This window comes from Seriola lalandi, unplaced genomic scaffold, assembly GCF_002814215.2.
Source record: "Seriola lalandi dorsalis isolate HSWRI2012SDOR001 ecotype SW California unplaced genomic scaffold, Sedor1 jcf7180002054660, whole genome shotgun sequence".
NCBI classification, from domain to species: domain Eukaryota; kingdom Metazoa; phylum Chordata; class Actinopteri; order Carangiformes; family Carangidae; genus Seriola; species Seriola lalandi.
Window position 1 is genome coordinate 846,759 of NW_019525213.1, and position 16,912 is coordinate 863,670.

Below are 16,912 nucleotides of genomic sequence, written 5' to 3' on the forward strand. Positions count from 1 at the left end.
ATGTCTGATGTCCATCATGTGTTTTCTGTGTTTTGCATGGAAAGGAGAACAGTGATCCCAACAAAATATGTTATACACTGTAGTGTTTCTGTTATTGAGCCTGCCTTCACTGTTAAAACCTGTCGGTTAAATGTAATATGATTAAAAAGCATCCAAAATGACCTTACAGATATACATACAGGACAATACTATATAATACCAGTAAACTTAATTTAAAAGATGTATTACTAGACTGACTTGATATTATTGAAATATAAATATGCAGGACTGCTTTAATGTTAAGGCTTTTGTTTTCCTTTTTCATACTAGCAGGCTTCAAAACACCTGAGCATGAATAATAACGAAATCTCAGCTGTTTGCCAAATATTTTTGTGATCACCGGACCGGATTTTAATTTTGCCCCCTTCATGCAGATTTTCCCAAAGGAAGGTGTTTGTCACTGCTGAAAATTGTTCCAGCGGATGTCCTCTTGCAGTTTTCATACAGATCTTTGATCATGACTGGGTTTGACTTTTATTCTGTCTATAAATATGTAATTACACTCAATCTGCTGTTCTAACAACAATCTTACATCGACTTATATACAACGCAGTGACTCAGTCCCCCTTGAGATGATCACTGACTGTTCAACTGATGAAATCAGTTACACTCTCTATGGCCTTTAAGTTAACATCTGTGGTGCTCACCTTCAGTGTATGAGATAATGATGCCCAGTGGATAGTGAGCAGTGCAAGTTATTTTCAGCTTCTCTGGCAAATCTGACATCTGTGTCAGTGTTACACATACTTTCCAGATTTCAAATAACTGTGGAAATCCACTTACACAGAAACAACTCATATATTTGACCATTTTCCATGTCTTTGATGTGATTTTTTTTTTTTCAACCTGGAAGCATGATTACTTTCTATATCATCTCTCTGGAAACAGCAGAATGCCTTAAATGTTTTGTAGAATAAGTTACCATCTTAATTTTAGTTTCAAGCTTTTCTGACTAGTATATCAAGTTAGTGTATTACAGCAAATAACAAATGTACTTACAAATTTAATGAATTATTTGGAAACATCTGTTATTCTAAAAATCAACTTTTCCCCATAAAGGGTTAACCTTGATGACCAATTTATGAAAGAGATAGATGGGAATAAATACACCCCGAGTAACATTGTTTAGTTTACACATGAATTTAATTTTGTTTTGCTGGAACACTGATAGTGTGCCATATAAACAGCTGCTCACATATACCTGTAGAGGCTACACGCAGTTGTGTTAGTTCTAATAGCTGCTGGGTCTTTTTTTGACCTGTTTTTTGGATTGCCTCCCTGCTTTGGCCTGAGTCACATCAATAATTAGCCAGCCTTTCCACATAGCCTCAGCTGCTTAAGTGAAATTACATGGATGAACGACTAGAAGGAAATAAAATGTGCTCAGCTGGGCTGTTATTAGAAAACCAATACATCAGTATTGACTTTTCTAACTTTAAAAAGATACAGTTTTTGCTAGAGAGGGGAGACATTACTGACTTTCTGATCAGGGTGTTGAGCTGGAATTTGGTTGCTCCTCCAAACACAAACACACACACACACACACACACACACACACACACACACACACACACACACACACACACACACAGGCAGAAGAAAACATTAAGCTGTATCTTTTGTTTAGAGTCAGCTCTCAGTTTAAGTCAGGTAACCTTTGTAAAATACCAACAGATAACCATGACATGAATATTTTCCACTGCGCACATGGAAAATGTGTGGTATCTGACAAACAGCTTCTGCATCCCTCTGATGGCTTTCGCTTCATATTAACTGTCTACCTGTTTGTACAAAGGGAACATAAAACTGAGGATGTGAGTGTTCTGGTGATAGTTGTGATAGGGAAGCTACAAAGAAATGCAGAATGAGCATTTCTGTGAGGAATGACAGGAAGCTGTATGAGAGGTATTGTATCTGCTAGCTCTGCAGGATGGGCAGAGAAAATAAAAATTTCTCCCATGACCCCTGCTGTCACCAAAGTTGGCAGTTGACCTTCCTATTGGACTGTTCATATAGTAAGAAAAACAAACACAAGATAAAAACACAATTTGTTTCTCATTTGGAAATATGTCAATATTAATTCTCCACTTACTGATACCATAAAAATGATCACAGCAATTAGTAATAATTAGTGTTTTATATTGTTACCACATTCAATCAAATGAATTTATTTAAATGTATATAGTGTATGCCAAAAAATGACACACATGAATGTATGTCAGTCCTGAATATATGAAAAAATAATTTCCCATATTTGCACCCATTGTATTTCTGTGTGGAGGATGACAGCGCTAGTATGAGCAGTATGTCGTCAGTGGATGGATAGTTTCAGTAGTAAACAAACTGACTCAACCGCCAGGGTCATCCAGATCTCTCCACACGTAATTACACTGCCAAATGCAGCAGACAGGACCACAGAACCACAGCTGAGTCTGCATGTAAACAAGCTTTTGTCTGCCAGCTGATTGTTAGATTACATTCTAGAAATATTACTGGAAATAATAGTATATATGACTTTATGTTTTTTAACTGGCTCCAAACATTTTTGCCAGATGGCTGACTATGTGGCAACTTTTGGATACGTTCTTTTATCTACAACATATCCATTCAATTTTTTGGAAGTGGATAAAAACGGTTTCAGTATTGCATTGCAACAATTAATGGAGTAGTTGATTGACAGAAAATTAATTGGCAGCTATTTAAAAAATCACTTAATCAATGAACACATTTCAGAATACTTTATAATACACCATCGTGTCCTGGTGTTTGTCTCACATCAACTAATAATTCAATAAAAACATTGCTTAGCTGTAGTTGATGCTTTGGTTCTGCTGCTGTATTATTATATACATTTATTTTATTCAGTTCAAGATATAAATATATATATTTTTATTCCCATCAATATAGACTCTAAAACTCTATTACCACTTAACATTTCTCCTCCTTACTGCCTTGTCTCATTTCTTCCTCACCTTGTCATGGCCTTTATTTCACCTCTGGAGAAGAAAGGCTTTCACTGAACCACAGTACGTCAGTGTGTGAATCATCTATTTTTATTATCTACATTCAATATCCAAATGCATGGTCTTATTATAGAACCTCCTAGAAAGGGATTTGTAGCATAATACAGTATAATGCCTCTTTTCATGCATCATGAAGCAAATGGGGGCATCCGACTGTAGTCTGAAGTGATAGGGAGACTGGGTGACAGTACTGAGGAAATAATGGAGAAAAGACATTAGGCCCAAAGGGGGGGGAGATAAAGACAAACAAAGGACAGGAAAGTGGGACAAAAGAGATAAGAAAAGTAAGGGTTATGAATAAGGAGAGCAAAAGACAGAGGCAGCATGGAGACGGGAGATGGTGATTTTAACAAAAGGGATTGCATGTGATGACAGAGCTGCAGCAAGAGGTAGAGATTTTCAATCAAGAAAAGAATCCATAGGCCATCGAAGCTTGACATTCCTCTGAGAAGGCGAGGGCCAGATTTGGATGAGCTTTCGATCAGAACAAGGCTGTTCCACAATTACCTGACCTAAAAAGAAATAAATCCATCTGAACTGACAAATCCCAGCAGTTTTGCACGTGTAAATAGGTAGGTAAATTATCTGAAGAAATTACTCATGGTGATCAGTGTTTGGTTAGCAGCATAACTAAGCCACTGTATGAACACTACAGTGCATTATTTTATTTGAGCATTTAAGTCTGTCTTACATTGTCGTTCAGATATTGATACAGATAATTGCTTTTTATTAGATCTTATATTAACCATAGGGGAATACTCATTTATTGTTTTAGTTGACTTGCATTGCATTTAGGAACCACAGTATGTGTTGTGTGAATTGTGTAGACTACTGCATGGAAATGGTTTATAATGCATGAATTTAATCATTTAATTTTTTATTCCTGAGTGCTTATGCTTGACTTAATATGGTTTAAGCATTCTGCATTATTAAAGTTTGTATGATATTTTTACAATATGACAGATCTAAATGGACCGCAGGAAAAAAAGTTCAGTACAGAGCATTTCACTGTCATTTTACTCTGTGATAAAGGTGTCTGCGCAGTGAGTGACTGAGAATTTACTATAAACTGTAAAGTAGAGATACCACATTGAACATTAAGACAATTATGTCTTTATTTGATGATAAATTGTAATGAAATCCCTCTAAGTAATTTTTTAACAGAACAAGGGCATATTTTATTGTTACAGTCCCAACACGTGTTCTCCTGCTTAAACACCAGCTGTAAGTACAATTTTAACACCCTGTACAAAACCGCTGCAGTGTTTTACAACTGAACACCATTTTTAATTGACATGAAACTTTAATGTGGCACATTGATTGGAAAATGTGGCTGTGAGGATGTTACAACCCTTGGCCAGATGTCAGCCTTAAGAAAGGGCCAGATACTGAGCAAGAGATCAATTCCAATTAGTGAATGTGTATATTTATTGACATTTGAAGCGTTGTGTCTTGAAGAAATGTTTTTTGTTTTTTTTCCTTGTGGAATTCATTTTAGAGTGAAAAATAATTGAGAAGATTAATTATATATCCGCATTTTACTACTGATTGCCATGTGGAGTACTGAGAGGAATATTCGAGCCTTAAGAAATCAAGGAATTAATAGCTAAATTACTATAAGCAGATCAAGAATCTCGTCTGTCGTAGTAGAGATGTCAAACACTTAAAGCGAGACCTCTCTTGGATGTTAAACTATTTTCTAGCGAGTTTTCAGTTTCACTATAGATCCTCATGCAATTCTTATGATGTCAGCGCACGCTTGGCTAGCTGCAGTTAGCATCCATTAATGGATGTAGTGGCTGTAAGGTGGATGTCCTTGGAATGACAGAGGAGGAGACGGAACATCTGAGTTTAGAAGGGAGGGGGGGCAAATTGAATTGGACAGGAGATGTTGTCATCAGCTCTGTTGGGATGTCTGTGGTTGTCAAAAGGGGCATGTTAAACCAGTGAGCATGCTCTTCTGAATGTTTGAAGTACATCATCGCAGTGTTAAGATCCGGTTCTCAGAGATTCAGATCAGAGGGGATCCGGAGGGGAGAGCCAACTGGCAAGTCTGGCTCTGACTACACAACAGGAGAAAGTGTAGCCAGAAACATCTTAGAAAACATCTTAGTAAGATCTCAGTAATTCCCTTACTAGTGAATTTTGGTTGTGTCCTAAGAAGTGTCAGTCAGTGTCTGTTGAACAACATGTGTCACTGCTAGGTTAAAAAAAAAAAACAGGCTGCTGCCTGCAGGCTGCTGTACCACTCTGTCTGAATGAAGAGCAAATGCAGACACCAGTTTGAATTAAATCTATTCATGAGACATCATTGTTAACTTTTAAACATCATTCACTTCTCAGTTCAGGGGTCTTTTCTTTTTTCTAACATATTGCTGCGCACTGTGTCACGCTGTTTTTCCAAGTCAAGTGAATGTCTCCTTAGCATGTTTTTCCCACAGAAAGTTTCAAAAGAGAAATGTCCACAGGGTATTTTCTTTCCTGATTGGAGCAATTCACTTGTTTTTCACACCATGTAGAATGACCTCATTCAGGGGGCCCTATGGTCTTACGTTGCATGATTGACAGCTGCCCTTGACTCCTGCTTTGTATCTCACAGGAGGATCAGTGGATGTTGTGGTCTTGTGAGGGGTGAGCAGCCACACTCATAATACAGGGGGGGTGGGGTGGGGCAGGGGGGGCTCGCAGCACTGTCATAGAAGGGTAATTACCCGAGCATAGGGGTGAGGGGCGAATGAAATGATTTCAGCACCTCTGAATTAAATATGGTCCAGGGAATACGAACAATCCACAGGCTGCTTTGCTACGAACCCAGAACCGTTCACAGAACCCTTTGCAAATCTGAATACACATGGTATTTGTGGGTGTGAATTGTGTTGAATTTTAAAGGGGAGGTCTTCGTATTTGTTTTCAGCGCCACTGAATTAAACATGCTCTGAGGAATGGGAACAATCTGCAGGCCACCCCCACTATAAAAACACACTGCCATCCAGAGGGGATTTAATGCACACAGGATTTCCATGCATGTAATTTAACTAAAATTTAAAGGGAATGATTCTGCATTTGATCTCTGAACTGCTGAATTAAACATTCCCCAAGGAATAGGGACAATCCCGAAGCTGCTTCAAAACAAGTTTAGATCCAGCACAATCCACAGGGTGCTATTGCAATAATAGATTATACATATTTCCAAATGTGAATTGTTGAGCTTAGGGATTTTTGGAGACTGAAGTTTCCTGCATCTAAATCTGGGATGTGTGTTCTGCTAGTGTTTAAAACCCCCATCAGATTTGCAAAATTTAGTGCTGTAGACAAAAGGTTTGTTCTGTGCCTTCTGTCTGCCCTCTTAATCTTCTTTGGGGTCTCACCCGTGTCCTTTTTTAATCTGGACACCTGGCTGATTTCCCTTAGTGGCATGATCTTCATTTTATTGCTGCACAGCAAAACAACGTTCTAGTTTTTTGATTTGCTTTTTGGAAAACTGCCTCCATTTTTGTCATGCAACTTTTACAAAAATGATCCACTGGTTTGGAGTAAGTGTTGCTAACTATCAGGGTACCATGTACCATCTTCTAATGTGAAAAATCAGTTTGTAGTCATTCAGCTCTGTCTGTGTCCCATTCAGAATGAGAGCATTAGAAATCTCCTACGCACCAAAGCAGGCCTTTTGTCTCTGTCAGCAGTGAGAGATATTTGCTCAGTGACTGACAGGATGAAAAGTGGAAGCAGGGCTGTGTATTACAGACCTCGCCAACACGGTTCAAACAAGACCAGGTATTCTATATGCAGCGTGTGTATCCGTGACTGACACCTTGCATGTCACAGCGCAACCCTTCTCATCAAACTCTCATTTGGGACTTGTCACAATCCACTTACCACTCAGACATGAATGGTTAAGCTCTTCCACTGATCCTCTTTTTTCTCTTCAGGGAACCCCGGGGCTGTCAATCCGCACTGGGCCCATGGGTGCTCCGGAACAGCAGTCGTTCTCAGAGTCACACGATTTTTCAGTTATAATACAGTACATATCACTGCTGTCATGTGAAACTCCTGATTCTACAACATTTAAATTGCATGAGCTTAGAAATTTCTGTACGACATCTGCTTATGAAAACACTTCAGAGCCAGTTTGAGAATTTAAAAAAATATATTATTATCAAGCTAAAAGGAAGACTGCCTCTTTTTTATTTTCTGATACATGAAATATACAGTGCTCTCACCCAGAGCGCTTTCAATAACACACAGCATTTTCTCACCGCTGTATTTTAATATATATATGTGATGTGCAAAATAATTAGTGCAGATACAGACTGTCATAGTAGTAATAAATTTGGAATATCTATTATATACATTATTATTAGTATGTATGAATAATATATATAATCAAGCATAATGTGAAAAATAATATAACTAATATGTACTGTGAATATAATATTAGTCAGTGTTATCCACAAAGATGAAAATATAAATTCTTAGTGTCCTTACTGTAGTACAAAGGGCACGTGAAATGTAATGTGTAACGTGTAATTTCAGTTTCAGTGATCTTCCTGGTTAAACTTCAGGTGAAATATTTCAAGTCTCTCCCTGGTTTCAGAAAATGACTGTAAGAAACACATACAAAACCTCAGTGGGTAAACTGTAACATGCAATATAAAGGTTGGACTAAATATATATAAATAAATATATATATGTATAAATAGAAAATTTTCCATGTGGTGTGACACTGTGGCCACCGATATGCTCCAGTCTCTCCACAGACACATGAATTGTGAGTTATCTCAACAGGGATCAAAGCTCAGATGATCAGGTGCCCCAGGTCAGCACAGGAGACTTGATGATGATGATGATGATGATGATGATGGTAGTGAAGGAGCTGGCTGACACGGAGGAATGGCGTCCATCTCCGGGCGCTCCCCCTGTGCTCCGAGGTGACGCGCAAACCGCCGCTGTGAAGCCAGGCGGAAAACTGCCCTTTCTGGCATCAGCTGCATCGGCCCTTTGGCACAAGTGCGCACAACGCACCCCTCCACCATCTCCACCATCTCCACCATCCATCTGCAGCTCAGCATAATCTGCCGCCTCCTGCCGCAGATCTGACACTGGTATTGTTACCTCCTGCTGCTGCTGCTCGCTGCTCTGGAGTCAGTGGTCAGTTTCTAAAGATGAAGATTAGAGGCAGTGGAGTCACGAATAGATGAAGATGCTGAGGCTTATTTTCTCCGCACTTAATCTCATTGACTAATACTATAAGCAAATGAGGTCACCACCCTCATGCTTGCTTATGCCTTCAGGATATGTAAAGATGCCTTTGTGTTTTATGTAAAAACACTACAGCGCTGAACAGAGGAGGAAAATCCTATTGTTGCATCCATTAGATCTGTTTACTTCCTCTGCAAGTCATGGTTGCAAGTTGATAGCATTAAGTACTTTCTTAGTACACAGAGGATTTCTTGTCATCACTGCACTTTGTTTAGATTGAAAGGAAATATTTAGTTTCCACTTTAATATGTCCAGTTCCACTTGTACTACAGCCCTCTATCATTGACTCATCAGTAAGAAACTGATGATGTTGATGTAGAGTAACTATTTGCTGCCACCTGCTGGTGCACAGGCTGCAAGTGTTAGGGTTCTGAGTCACAGGGCATAATGTCTGTTCAACAGGATGCTTTTTTTTAGTTTGCCAAGGGGTTTTTTTGCCTATATGATGAATAGACTCACCAGGGCATGTTATCTTTGATAAAGACCCAAAGGGCAACTTGGCTGATTTTTAAGAGCTTTTGGGCATAAATTGGAAAAAAATCCACAAACTAAGAAACTGTTCATATCACTTCCCTTAATGTTCTTACACTGCCTGCCAGTTTGCTTCAGAACTCATTTTAAGATTTTACTTGTTACCTTTAAAGCACTTTGCACCCCGGCCCCAGACTACATTGCTGCATTACTGGCCCCATACCGACACTTTGTTCAAGTTGGTATGGGGCTAGTCTCACAGATCTCCACAGTCTGAGCTCCTCAAACATGAATGTGTTCTTTTTTTATTATTATTCTACATGGTAATCTCTGGTTTTGTTAATTGCCATATAAATAAACTTTATTATAATTATTGTTATTATTTTGGGGGCTTAAAGTGTTTAAAGTGCCAAACTAATAAGATTCCTTTAGCTTAGCAGTTCCATCAAGCAGGATGACCCTCCACAAGTATTCAATGGTAGGGAAACTTTAAAGGCAACCTGTGGAGTTTTGACTAGTAGTACTATGGAGCAATGTTTTTTTACGAGTTGCTTCTCGTTCGTTTGTATCAATAAAATTGACAATTTTAAACATTTAATAAAATCAGATTAAAAAAATAATAAAAATTTAAATTGATAATTCATTAAAAAAACTTTACAGACTTCTTTAAGACTGTGTTTAGAGAGAAACCTCCATATCAGCAGAGGGAGACATAACTGGTCAATATTCAACATTTCTTATACATCCAACACTGGCCTGACACATCACTTTAACCCTCTTGCAGACATAAACATGCAGGCAAACTCTCATACATTAAGAGGTGGTGGTTTATTTGAACATGTGAGTCAGCCAGTCCCTGTGAGCCGCAGCTGGAGAGAATACAGCAGCCCCACCCAGCAGCACCAGCGTCATGTGCGGTTGCAACTCCCCCCAACCTCCCCTCAACCAAACTCCCTATGATTTATGCGGGCCAGACACCCCTCCCATTCACTTCAGGATGTCCTTGTCCTCCACTCACTGAGTAAAGTTTCAAAACGAAGCCCTTCACTTAGAGCAGTGTAGAGGAACTGAAGAGCAGCTAGTGCTGGGGAGCTACTGTTGGCAGCCAGATCCCTGTTTGTGGTGAGTGTATTTTTATGTTTGTGCTGGAATGTGGTCCTATGGTTAGAGCTGGTAGTTTTCTGAAGATTCATTGGGGGAAGTTTCAATGTATATAACTTGGTTTCAAAAGACAACTTCATGAGTGCATCTTCAGCTTTTCCTGTGGGCTTGATTGCTGTTTTAGTCTTTTAATGAAGAATTTCATTTAGAAGAAAATGTTTGAACAAGTGAGTGCTTGTTCTCATGTGATCAAAGTCAATACTCTGTTTAAGACATCCACAGTAGTCTTTCATGGCAAAGTCAATGACGTTTTTAACATGTTAATAACATGCAGTGTCATTTAAATGAAGTTACAGGATTGCTTGACAGATGAATGCCAAGGTGTTATGTGTTTGATGTGGCTTCCTAGTATTGAACGTGGGATACTCCTTTCTGAAATAAGGACATCAACTGGGAAATGAACATATATACATTTCAGTGGATTTAGTTTTACTGAGCCCTCTTTGGCAAATATGCTGCTCTGCTACATCAGTCCAGATGTGCTATTCTGTGGAATACAGTTACTGACAATCTGACTGTCGGCCAAAAATGGAGCTGACTTAAAGTTTATTGTGTTTGGACATTTATTATCAGAGAGGAGAAAACTATTCTCTATGGTCTTTAATTGCCTGAACTCTCTGATACTCTTAGTATTGACATCTGAAGCCAGAACTACCTAAAACAACTCTGGTTCATAGCAAATTAAAGCCATACAAGTAATTTGCAGATACTTTGTGACCCAGGTTTGGTTGCCTAAAAGGGTGAAACAGGACAGAGAAACTGTAAAAACACTCATTAGACACTTTAGGCCCTTGGGGCACGTGGATCTTTTGTCTGCCTATGAGATGCTCAGCGCCTGAGAAATGTGACACCACACTCTCCTCTTCAAGCCTCTGTGGTTGATGTCTCATGCTGCAGTTTTGGCTTAGAGACCATTAATTTAGAGACAGCACACTGGAATATTTTCCCAAAAGTACCATTCTGTAAGAAGACTTGGCATGAGAGTGGAACTCGTATCGTTTATTTGATTTAATATCTAGGTCAGTTTGTTTTCCATATGCCTAAGCAGTGTTTACATTCATCTGTAACGGGGATATATACACGCACCGTGTCCAATAAGCACTTAGGGCAATGCAATATCATGTGGCTGTGTCACAATAGGCTGTTTATGTGGATCAGCGGCTGCATGAGGCGTGAGCTGCTGCAGCCAGGCACAGTCCAGAGCCTCTCAGTCGGCCTCAGCCTCATTTCTTGACTGTATGAAAAGCAGCCAGCTTTTCAGGCCTTTTTCGACCCGGGGGCATGTCATTTACCAAATGAATGGTTCTCTTTGCTGGACAGTTGAGCTAGTCACAGTCTATCATGCCACGAGACAAGTGAGCCCACAGTATTAGTTTTCACTGCAGATGACTGTTTTCAGCAGGCACATTTGCATACCTTCAGGGTATGGCATAACTGAAACATAATGATAATAATAATAATGCATGAAACGGTTTATGGACATAATGGGTGGCTATTACTGAAGATCAGACACATCTTGTGTTCATCTGTCCAGTCTTAACTCATGATCAAGCATGATGAGGAACTGTCGTCATACATGTTGTATTACCCATAATACAATCTTTGTATATTTTATTGGTCATGTTGTCTTTGGTTCTCTTGTGTATGATAATGTGTTTATTCACTCACACAGCACCAGAAAATAATAATAAAACAGGCAACCTAATTCAATCCAGTTCAGTTCAGTTCCGTTCAGCTTCATTTATTTTCTGCTTCATTTACTTCCTTTATCCCTGTAAGAGTAATTGTATGCTGCAACTTGCTACGCAAATCAACAGATACATACATATGAAAGAGAAAGAAAGATGTTGTCGATCATAAATTAAAAAAAAAATAATAATTCACAGGCTTTATCCTTAAAAACTACAGTACATGTGGAATTGTTATAAATACATTTTAGGTTAAATGGAGAAAAAATTGAGAATTTGTCATTTTATATTCATTTGGATAATTTACATGGTCTTTTCCCCAATCTAATCCAGCTCTAGTACAGCTTTTGAAAATGCTCATATGACTTTATTATAGGATCAAAGGTCAGTTAAACATATTCAAAATGGTGAAATAAATATTTACTGGGCCTGAAACTTTATGGGGAGGATTCAATCCAAGATAATAAAAAAGAGGCTTAACACAACTTAATTTTGGATAAGGGATTGGATTGCTTCTTAAAAGTAGTTGTGATCAAAAGCTTTATATTAACAGAGCGTTGCTCTTAGTGACAGTGGCGTGGTTTTGCGGCCCGCAGCTCCACTTGTTTTGGTTCACTGTTACTGCCCTCAAAGCATCATCTCCAGAAACAGTAGGCAGGCGTTACCAGTGAAAGAGCTCTGTACACTACCTGCTCAGCAGCACATGGCTGGCGGACAAAGTGTTAACTGACGGACAGTTTGAGTTATCTGGTTTGAAATGTCTCTTTAGTCTAGAACTAGGGCCATTCTCCTGACAAGGAAACTTATGTGTTAATTCTGGTCTTAAAGGTCACTAGGTCATGAAATTCAGCAAAAAAATCTCTGAAATGATTTATCTTTTTTTCATCTTCCCACACGGCAAAAAGCACGTAACTTCAGCTCGCACAATGGTAGGAAACTAAAAGAACATACATCGAGGAGTCAAGACAAAGACCCGTCTGACTGAGTGACTCTGCCTCTTTAGATTTACCGTAGACTGAACCGTGGCCTCTTGAGCCGACTCCTGATTATTCTAGGAGAGCTGAGTGAGAGTCGCGGCTGGGTCACACTGTGCTTCCTCTGGCCGGGGGGTCAGGTCTGAGTAGGCCTGAGGAGGTGGAAGGGGTCAGTGGGCATGAAGACAACAAAGTGGTGAAGACAGAGGCAATATCACAGCTGGACGTCTCTGATGCTTTTACACTCCTGGTGCTTTATCTCAGTGTTTCCTGGCTGTTTGCGCTGCTGCTCATCGTACTAAAGCTTGAAACAATGGCTTATCATGACAGTGGTCAGTATTTAGGGTGTTTGCCTGCTGTTTGGCATCTTGCTCAACATCCGTGGGGTGTCGTTTTCCTCTTGTGGCCTGTGCTAATATCTGTGTGTGTGTGTGTGTGTGTGTGTTTGAATAATGCTTGTTATCTTTTGCAGGATGGCTCGGTGGGGAATCTTGATGACCTGGCTCAGGAGTACTCTCAGTATTACGGCACCTCCCTCAGTGACGTGTGTGAAAGAATGGAGGAGCTACGGAAACGCAAAGTAGTGCATGATGCAGAAATGGTAAACAGTCTTATCAGTCTTTTTCTTTGTCATCAAAAAAATCTAATATCTCAGCACTAAATAATTGATGTTCTTTCTGCTGTCATCTTGCTGCGTTGCCACACTTTGTTTTAAAGGGCTGGTTTGACATTTTGGGAAACAGGCTTATTTGAGTTAGATGAGAAGATTAATACCACTCTTACAGCTGTTTATTCAGTATGAAGAGAGAACTTAGCTTAGCATGAAGACTGGAAACAGGGAGAAACAGCTAGCCTGAGTCTGGCAGAAGGTGACAGAATCCTCTTACCAACACATCTAAAATCACTAATTAGCTTGTTATAACTTCTTTATCCAGGCAAGCAGTTTCCCCCTGTTTCCAGTCTTTATACAAAGCTAAGCTAACCAGCTAATGGCTGTAGGTACATATTTAGCAGGCAGAAATGAAAGATGTATTCATTTTCTCATCTAAGATTGTATTTCCTGATATGTTGAACTATTCCTTCACCTTGTATCTGCTGTGGCATAAATAAATTCACTGAAGTTCAGACACCTGTCGGGCACTCAGCAATTGCAGAGATCATAACCAGGTACACATAATTGTTAACCGGTGTTATTCCATAATGTGGGCTGGCTGATTCACTGAGCTGAACATCATTTCTATTTCTGTGTTATGATGACACTATAATTTACTCCTCCACTTCCCCTGCCTGTGTGTTTCAGGGAAAGGTTGACTCAGTGGCCACATCTGTGCAGCTCCGCTCTCAGATCCAGGTGAGTGTCCAGCTCTCGGTGTGTCAGACCCCAGGAGAAAGGAACTTCCTCCTCTGTGCGTCAGCAGACAGGCTGATAAGAGCCGAGGAATTGCCTTGTCATGACTATCAAGAGCAAAACTGAAACACAAGACTAAAAAGTTAGCATTTCACTAACTGTGATACAGAGAGCTGACCCTGAGACTGACTGCGTGTTGTTGCCACCAAGTGACAAGATTTGTTTTGTTTTTTTTAAAATGCAACAAATTACAAATAAACAAGTTCCTGAAATTCCTCTTTTGTCAACCCCTAACTGCAGTTGATTCAGTCTAGTTAAACTATTTTGTTTGCTACGTATTTTTCTGTTTTCCTTTGAAGGAAAATACCATGATTAAAAATTCTGTATGTATTTATATTCACACTTTTTTCATCTCCTTAAGGAATCCCTTGGGCTCAGCAGTGCCACATCCACTCCAGAGATAGAGAGGAGGTAAAAACATCCCACTAACTTGTTTGTTTTTTTTTTTAAAGAAAGTTGGACTAGAAAAAGGCACAGAATCCATGACTAGGGGAAGCACTGGGGAGAAGCATCTTCAAGAGCACCAACACATTATTCTAGATACTAGCAGCAGTAAATACTAAAATATTTACTGCTACAATATGTTGGACTATTGTTTTGTCCAGATGATGTGTTGTGTTGTGGCCTCACAGATAACATGCGTATTATTTATTTAAGTCATATCACGTTTGAACTATGATTTCTCCTCTGTCGCCCTGTGGACGTGGGTGTTTCCTCTGCTTCCTTGTGCCCTCCAGTCACATTTCTGGAGCATTTCTGTGTCACCTCTCAACTTCCTTCCTTCCCTGCATTGTGTCTTTTGAAGGATTTCGAAGATTAGTCATATTTTGTCATTGGAAAGCTGAATAAGATGAAAGAAATTAGGTGATGACTAATGATAAAGCATCATATTGAGTTGATTAAGCTTGTTAAAAAGACAGGCCGTTGAAAATTGAGCAATATCCTTGATTTTATTATTGTGAACAGGCCTGTCTTCAGAACTTAGACACAAACACAAGAGACAAATCTCCCTCTGAAACTAACAACTGTATTCAAACAGGATTCACAGGAAACTTACACTTCCCCCTAGTGGGACCAATACATACTGCTGGAGGAAGCTGATGTTACCAGTATCAGTAACAACTCCATTATTTTTACATTAAGATATCTGAGTGCTTATTTTTTTAAATTGATATCTGACAAGTTTAAGGTTGTATTTTTTTCAAGTCTCCAGTGAAATTAAGATTTAAATCTGTTTATTCACATATTCACATATTCTTTTTGGGAAAGTTATCTTGTTCTCATCATAGGATGTTAATGTCATTACTTACTGTGGTAAGTGGGATCACGTTACACGAGTAAATTTGATTTGAAATGATCAATTTCGATGCCAAAATATTTCAAATATTTACTTCTCCCACATATTTTTTTTTTCTGTAGAACCTAGAAGACAGAAGACAGAGCTCTGTTTCACTCAGTATCCCTGAATATGATCCATAGTTTGAATATCATAGTGTTTTGCTGGCCTTGGGATATAAATGCAGTGTGATATAAAAATTGGGTTTATTTTCAACTGCTGCATGGCCTTCTGAAGATAAAACCAATATGTGTTTGACAGGTTTGGCAATATTAACAGATATTGTTAAACTCTCACCCTGCCATTTCAAACAATAGAATATATGCAGTTACTGTTCTTTGGTGACACCAGAGTAATAAATAGGATTTTTAGACAGGTTACCAGGTTCTTATGACAAGATGCCAAACCGCATCTATTCAGGGAAAATATGTGCAAAAACTCATTTAATTTTAAGTTGTCCAGGTGTTTCATGTTTCTGTAGTCAGGGAGGAACCTACACTTCGGCTGTAGACGATCCTGCAGCAGCAACAACTGTGAGCTTAGAGAGAGACTGTAAGAGACAGACGGTTATACACAACAAACAGTCCAGAGAGACAGACAGACAGACGGACAGACAGAAAGAGGGAGGGTGAAAGTGTGCAGAGAATGCAGAGGCCACGTTAGCGGCTGCTGTTGCTGCAAAACCCCAAATGGACATGAAAAGGCTCTATTGTTCCTGCAATGGCCGTAGAGCACTGACCTCTGTTCATCAGCCAAGAGCAGCCAGTCTTTTTCATCTGTTTGACTACTTTGATTTGCTTTTACTATGATGCTACTGTCATGAGGGACAGTGCGCTTTTGTGATTTTTATTTTGTATTTTTTTATTTTTTTCAATCTGACGCAAGTGTAGAGGATAGAGAGTCATGTTGAGGGAGATGGTGGGATAGCAGGGAAAATGAAGAAAATAACTTTGGAAAACAGGTACTGGTCTGTTCAGGGATTTGCTTCCTAATTTGATCTCTTCAAACAAAGTCAATATTTTGATTTGATTTTCAGGTTTCCTGTGCACAAATCCAGCTCTGATGATGGATCATCAGGAGGTAAGATAAAAATTTTATATTAATCTTATAATATATTACATGCTTTATTATAAGCAGAATCTGATTGATGTGACATTCTCAAGCTATTTTACACAAGACTAAACCTACAAATGAACCACTTTAAAAGTAATGTTTTTGTGTGTGTGTATTGAAAGGATATTTTTCTTTGATAATGCCAATTATAATGTGGAGGGACTCCTTTTAAATACTAAATATTACCTTTACACTTGTATGCTTTTGAAAACATGGTAAATTACGACATAACATATCTGTTATTGTTTTCCTGCCCTGAGAATTTTGTGGGTGGTTTAGATGTTGTATTTTTTCTCTGCACTAAACTAAACTGAATTATTTTATTGTGTAGGCAAATTGGATGGGAAGAGAAAGAGCAAGTCTTTTTGGCAGAGTTTCAGAAAGTCGCAGAAAGGGGTGACGCGTCAGATTTCAAAAGGTATGTTGAGTTAAAAACACAA

At 39.0% G+C, this 16,912-nt stretch overlaps 1 protein-coding gene across 3 annotated transcripts in view; it reads left to right on the plus strand.

The window, feature by feature from the left end:
• The window catches only part of LOC111665907 (SAM and SH3 domain-containing protein 1-like), a 45,810-nt gene that overhangs the window by 19,726 nt on the left and 9,172 nt on the right, over positions 1-16,912 (plus strand). The window contains exons 1-6 of one of the 3 annotated variants that reach the window (XM_023421029.2): positions 9,801-9,914; positions 13,088-13,216; positions 13,916-13,966; positions 14,385-14,434; positions 16,396-16,439; positions 16,804-16,890. In XM_023421029.2, coding sequence (XP_023276797.2) covers positions 13,172-13,216; positions 13,916-13,966; positions 14,385-14,434; positions 16,396-16,439; positions 16,804-16,890 — 277 coding nt within the window. In that variant the 5' untranslated portion in view covers positions 9,801-9,914; positions 13,088-13,171. Of the gene's footprint in view, positions 1-9,800; positions 9,915-13,087; positions 13,217-13,915; positions 13,967-14,384; positions 14,435-16,088; positions 16,321-16,395; positions 16,440-16,803; positions 16,891-16,912 lie in introns of those variants that run through there. The other 2 variants (XM_023421028.2, XM_087177895.1) reach the window with 2 other exon arrangements.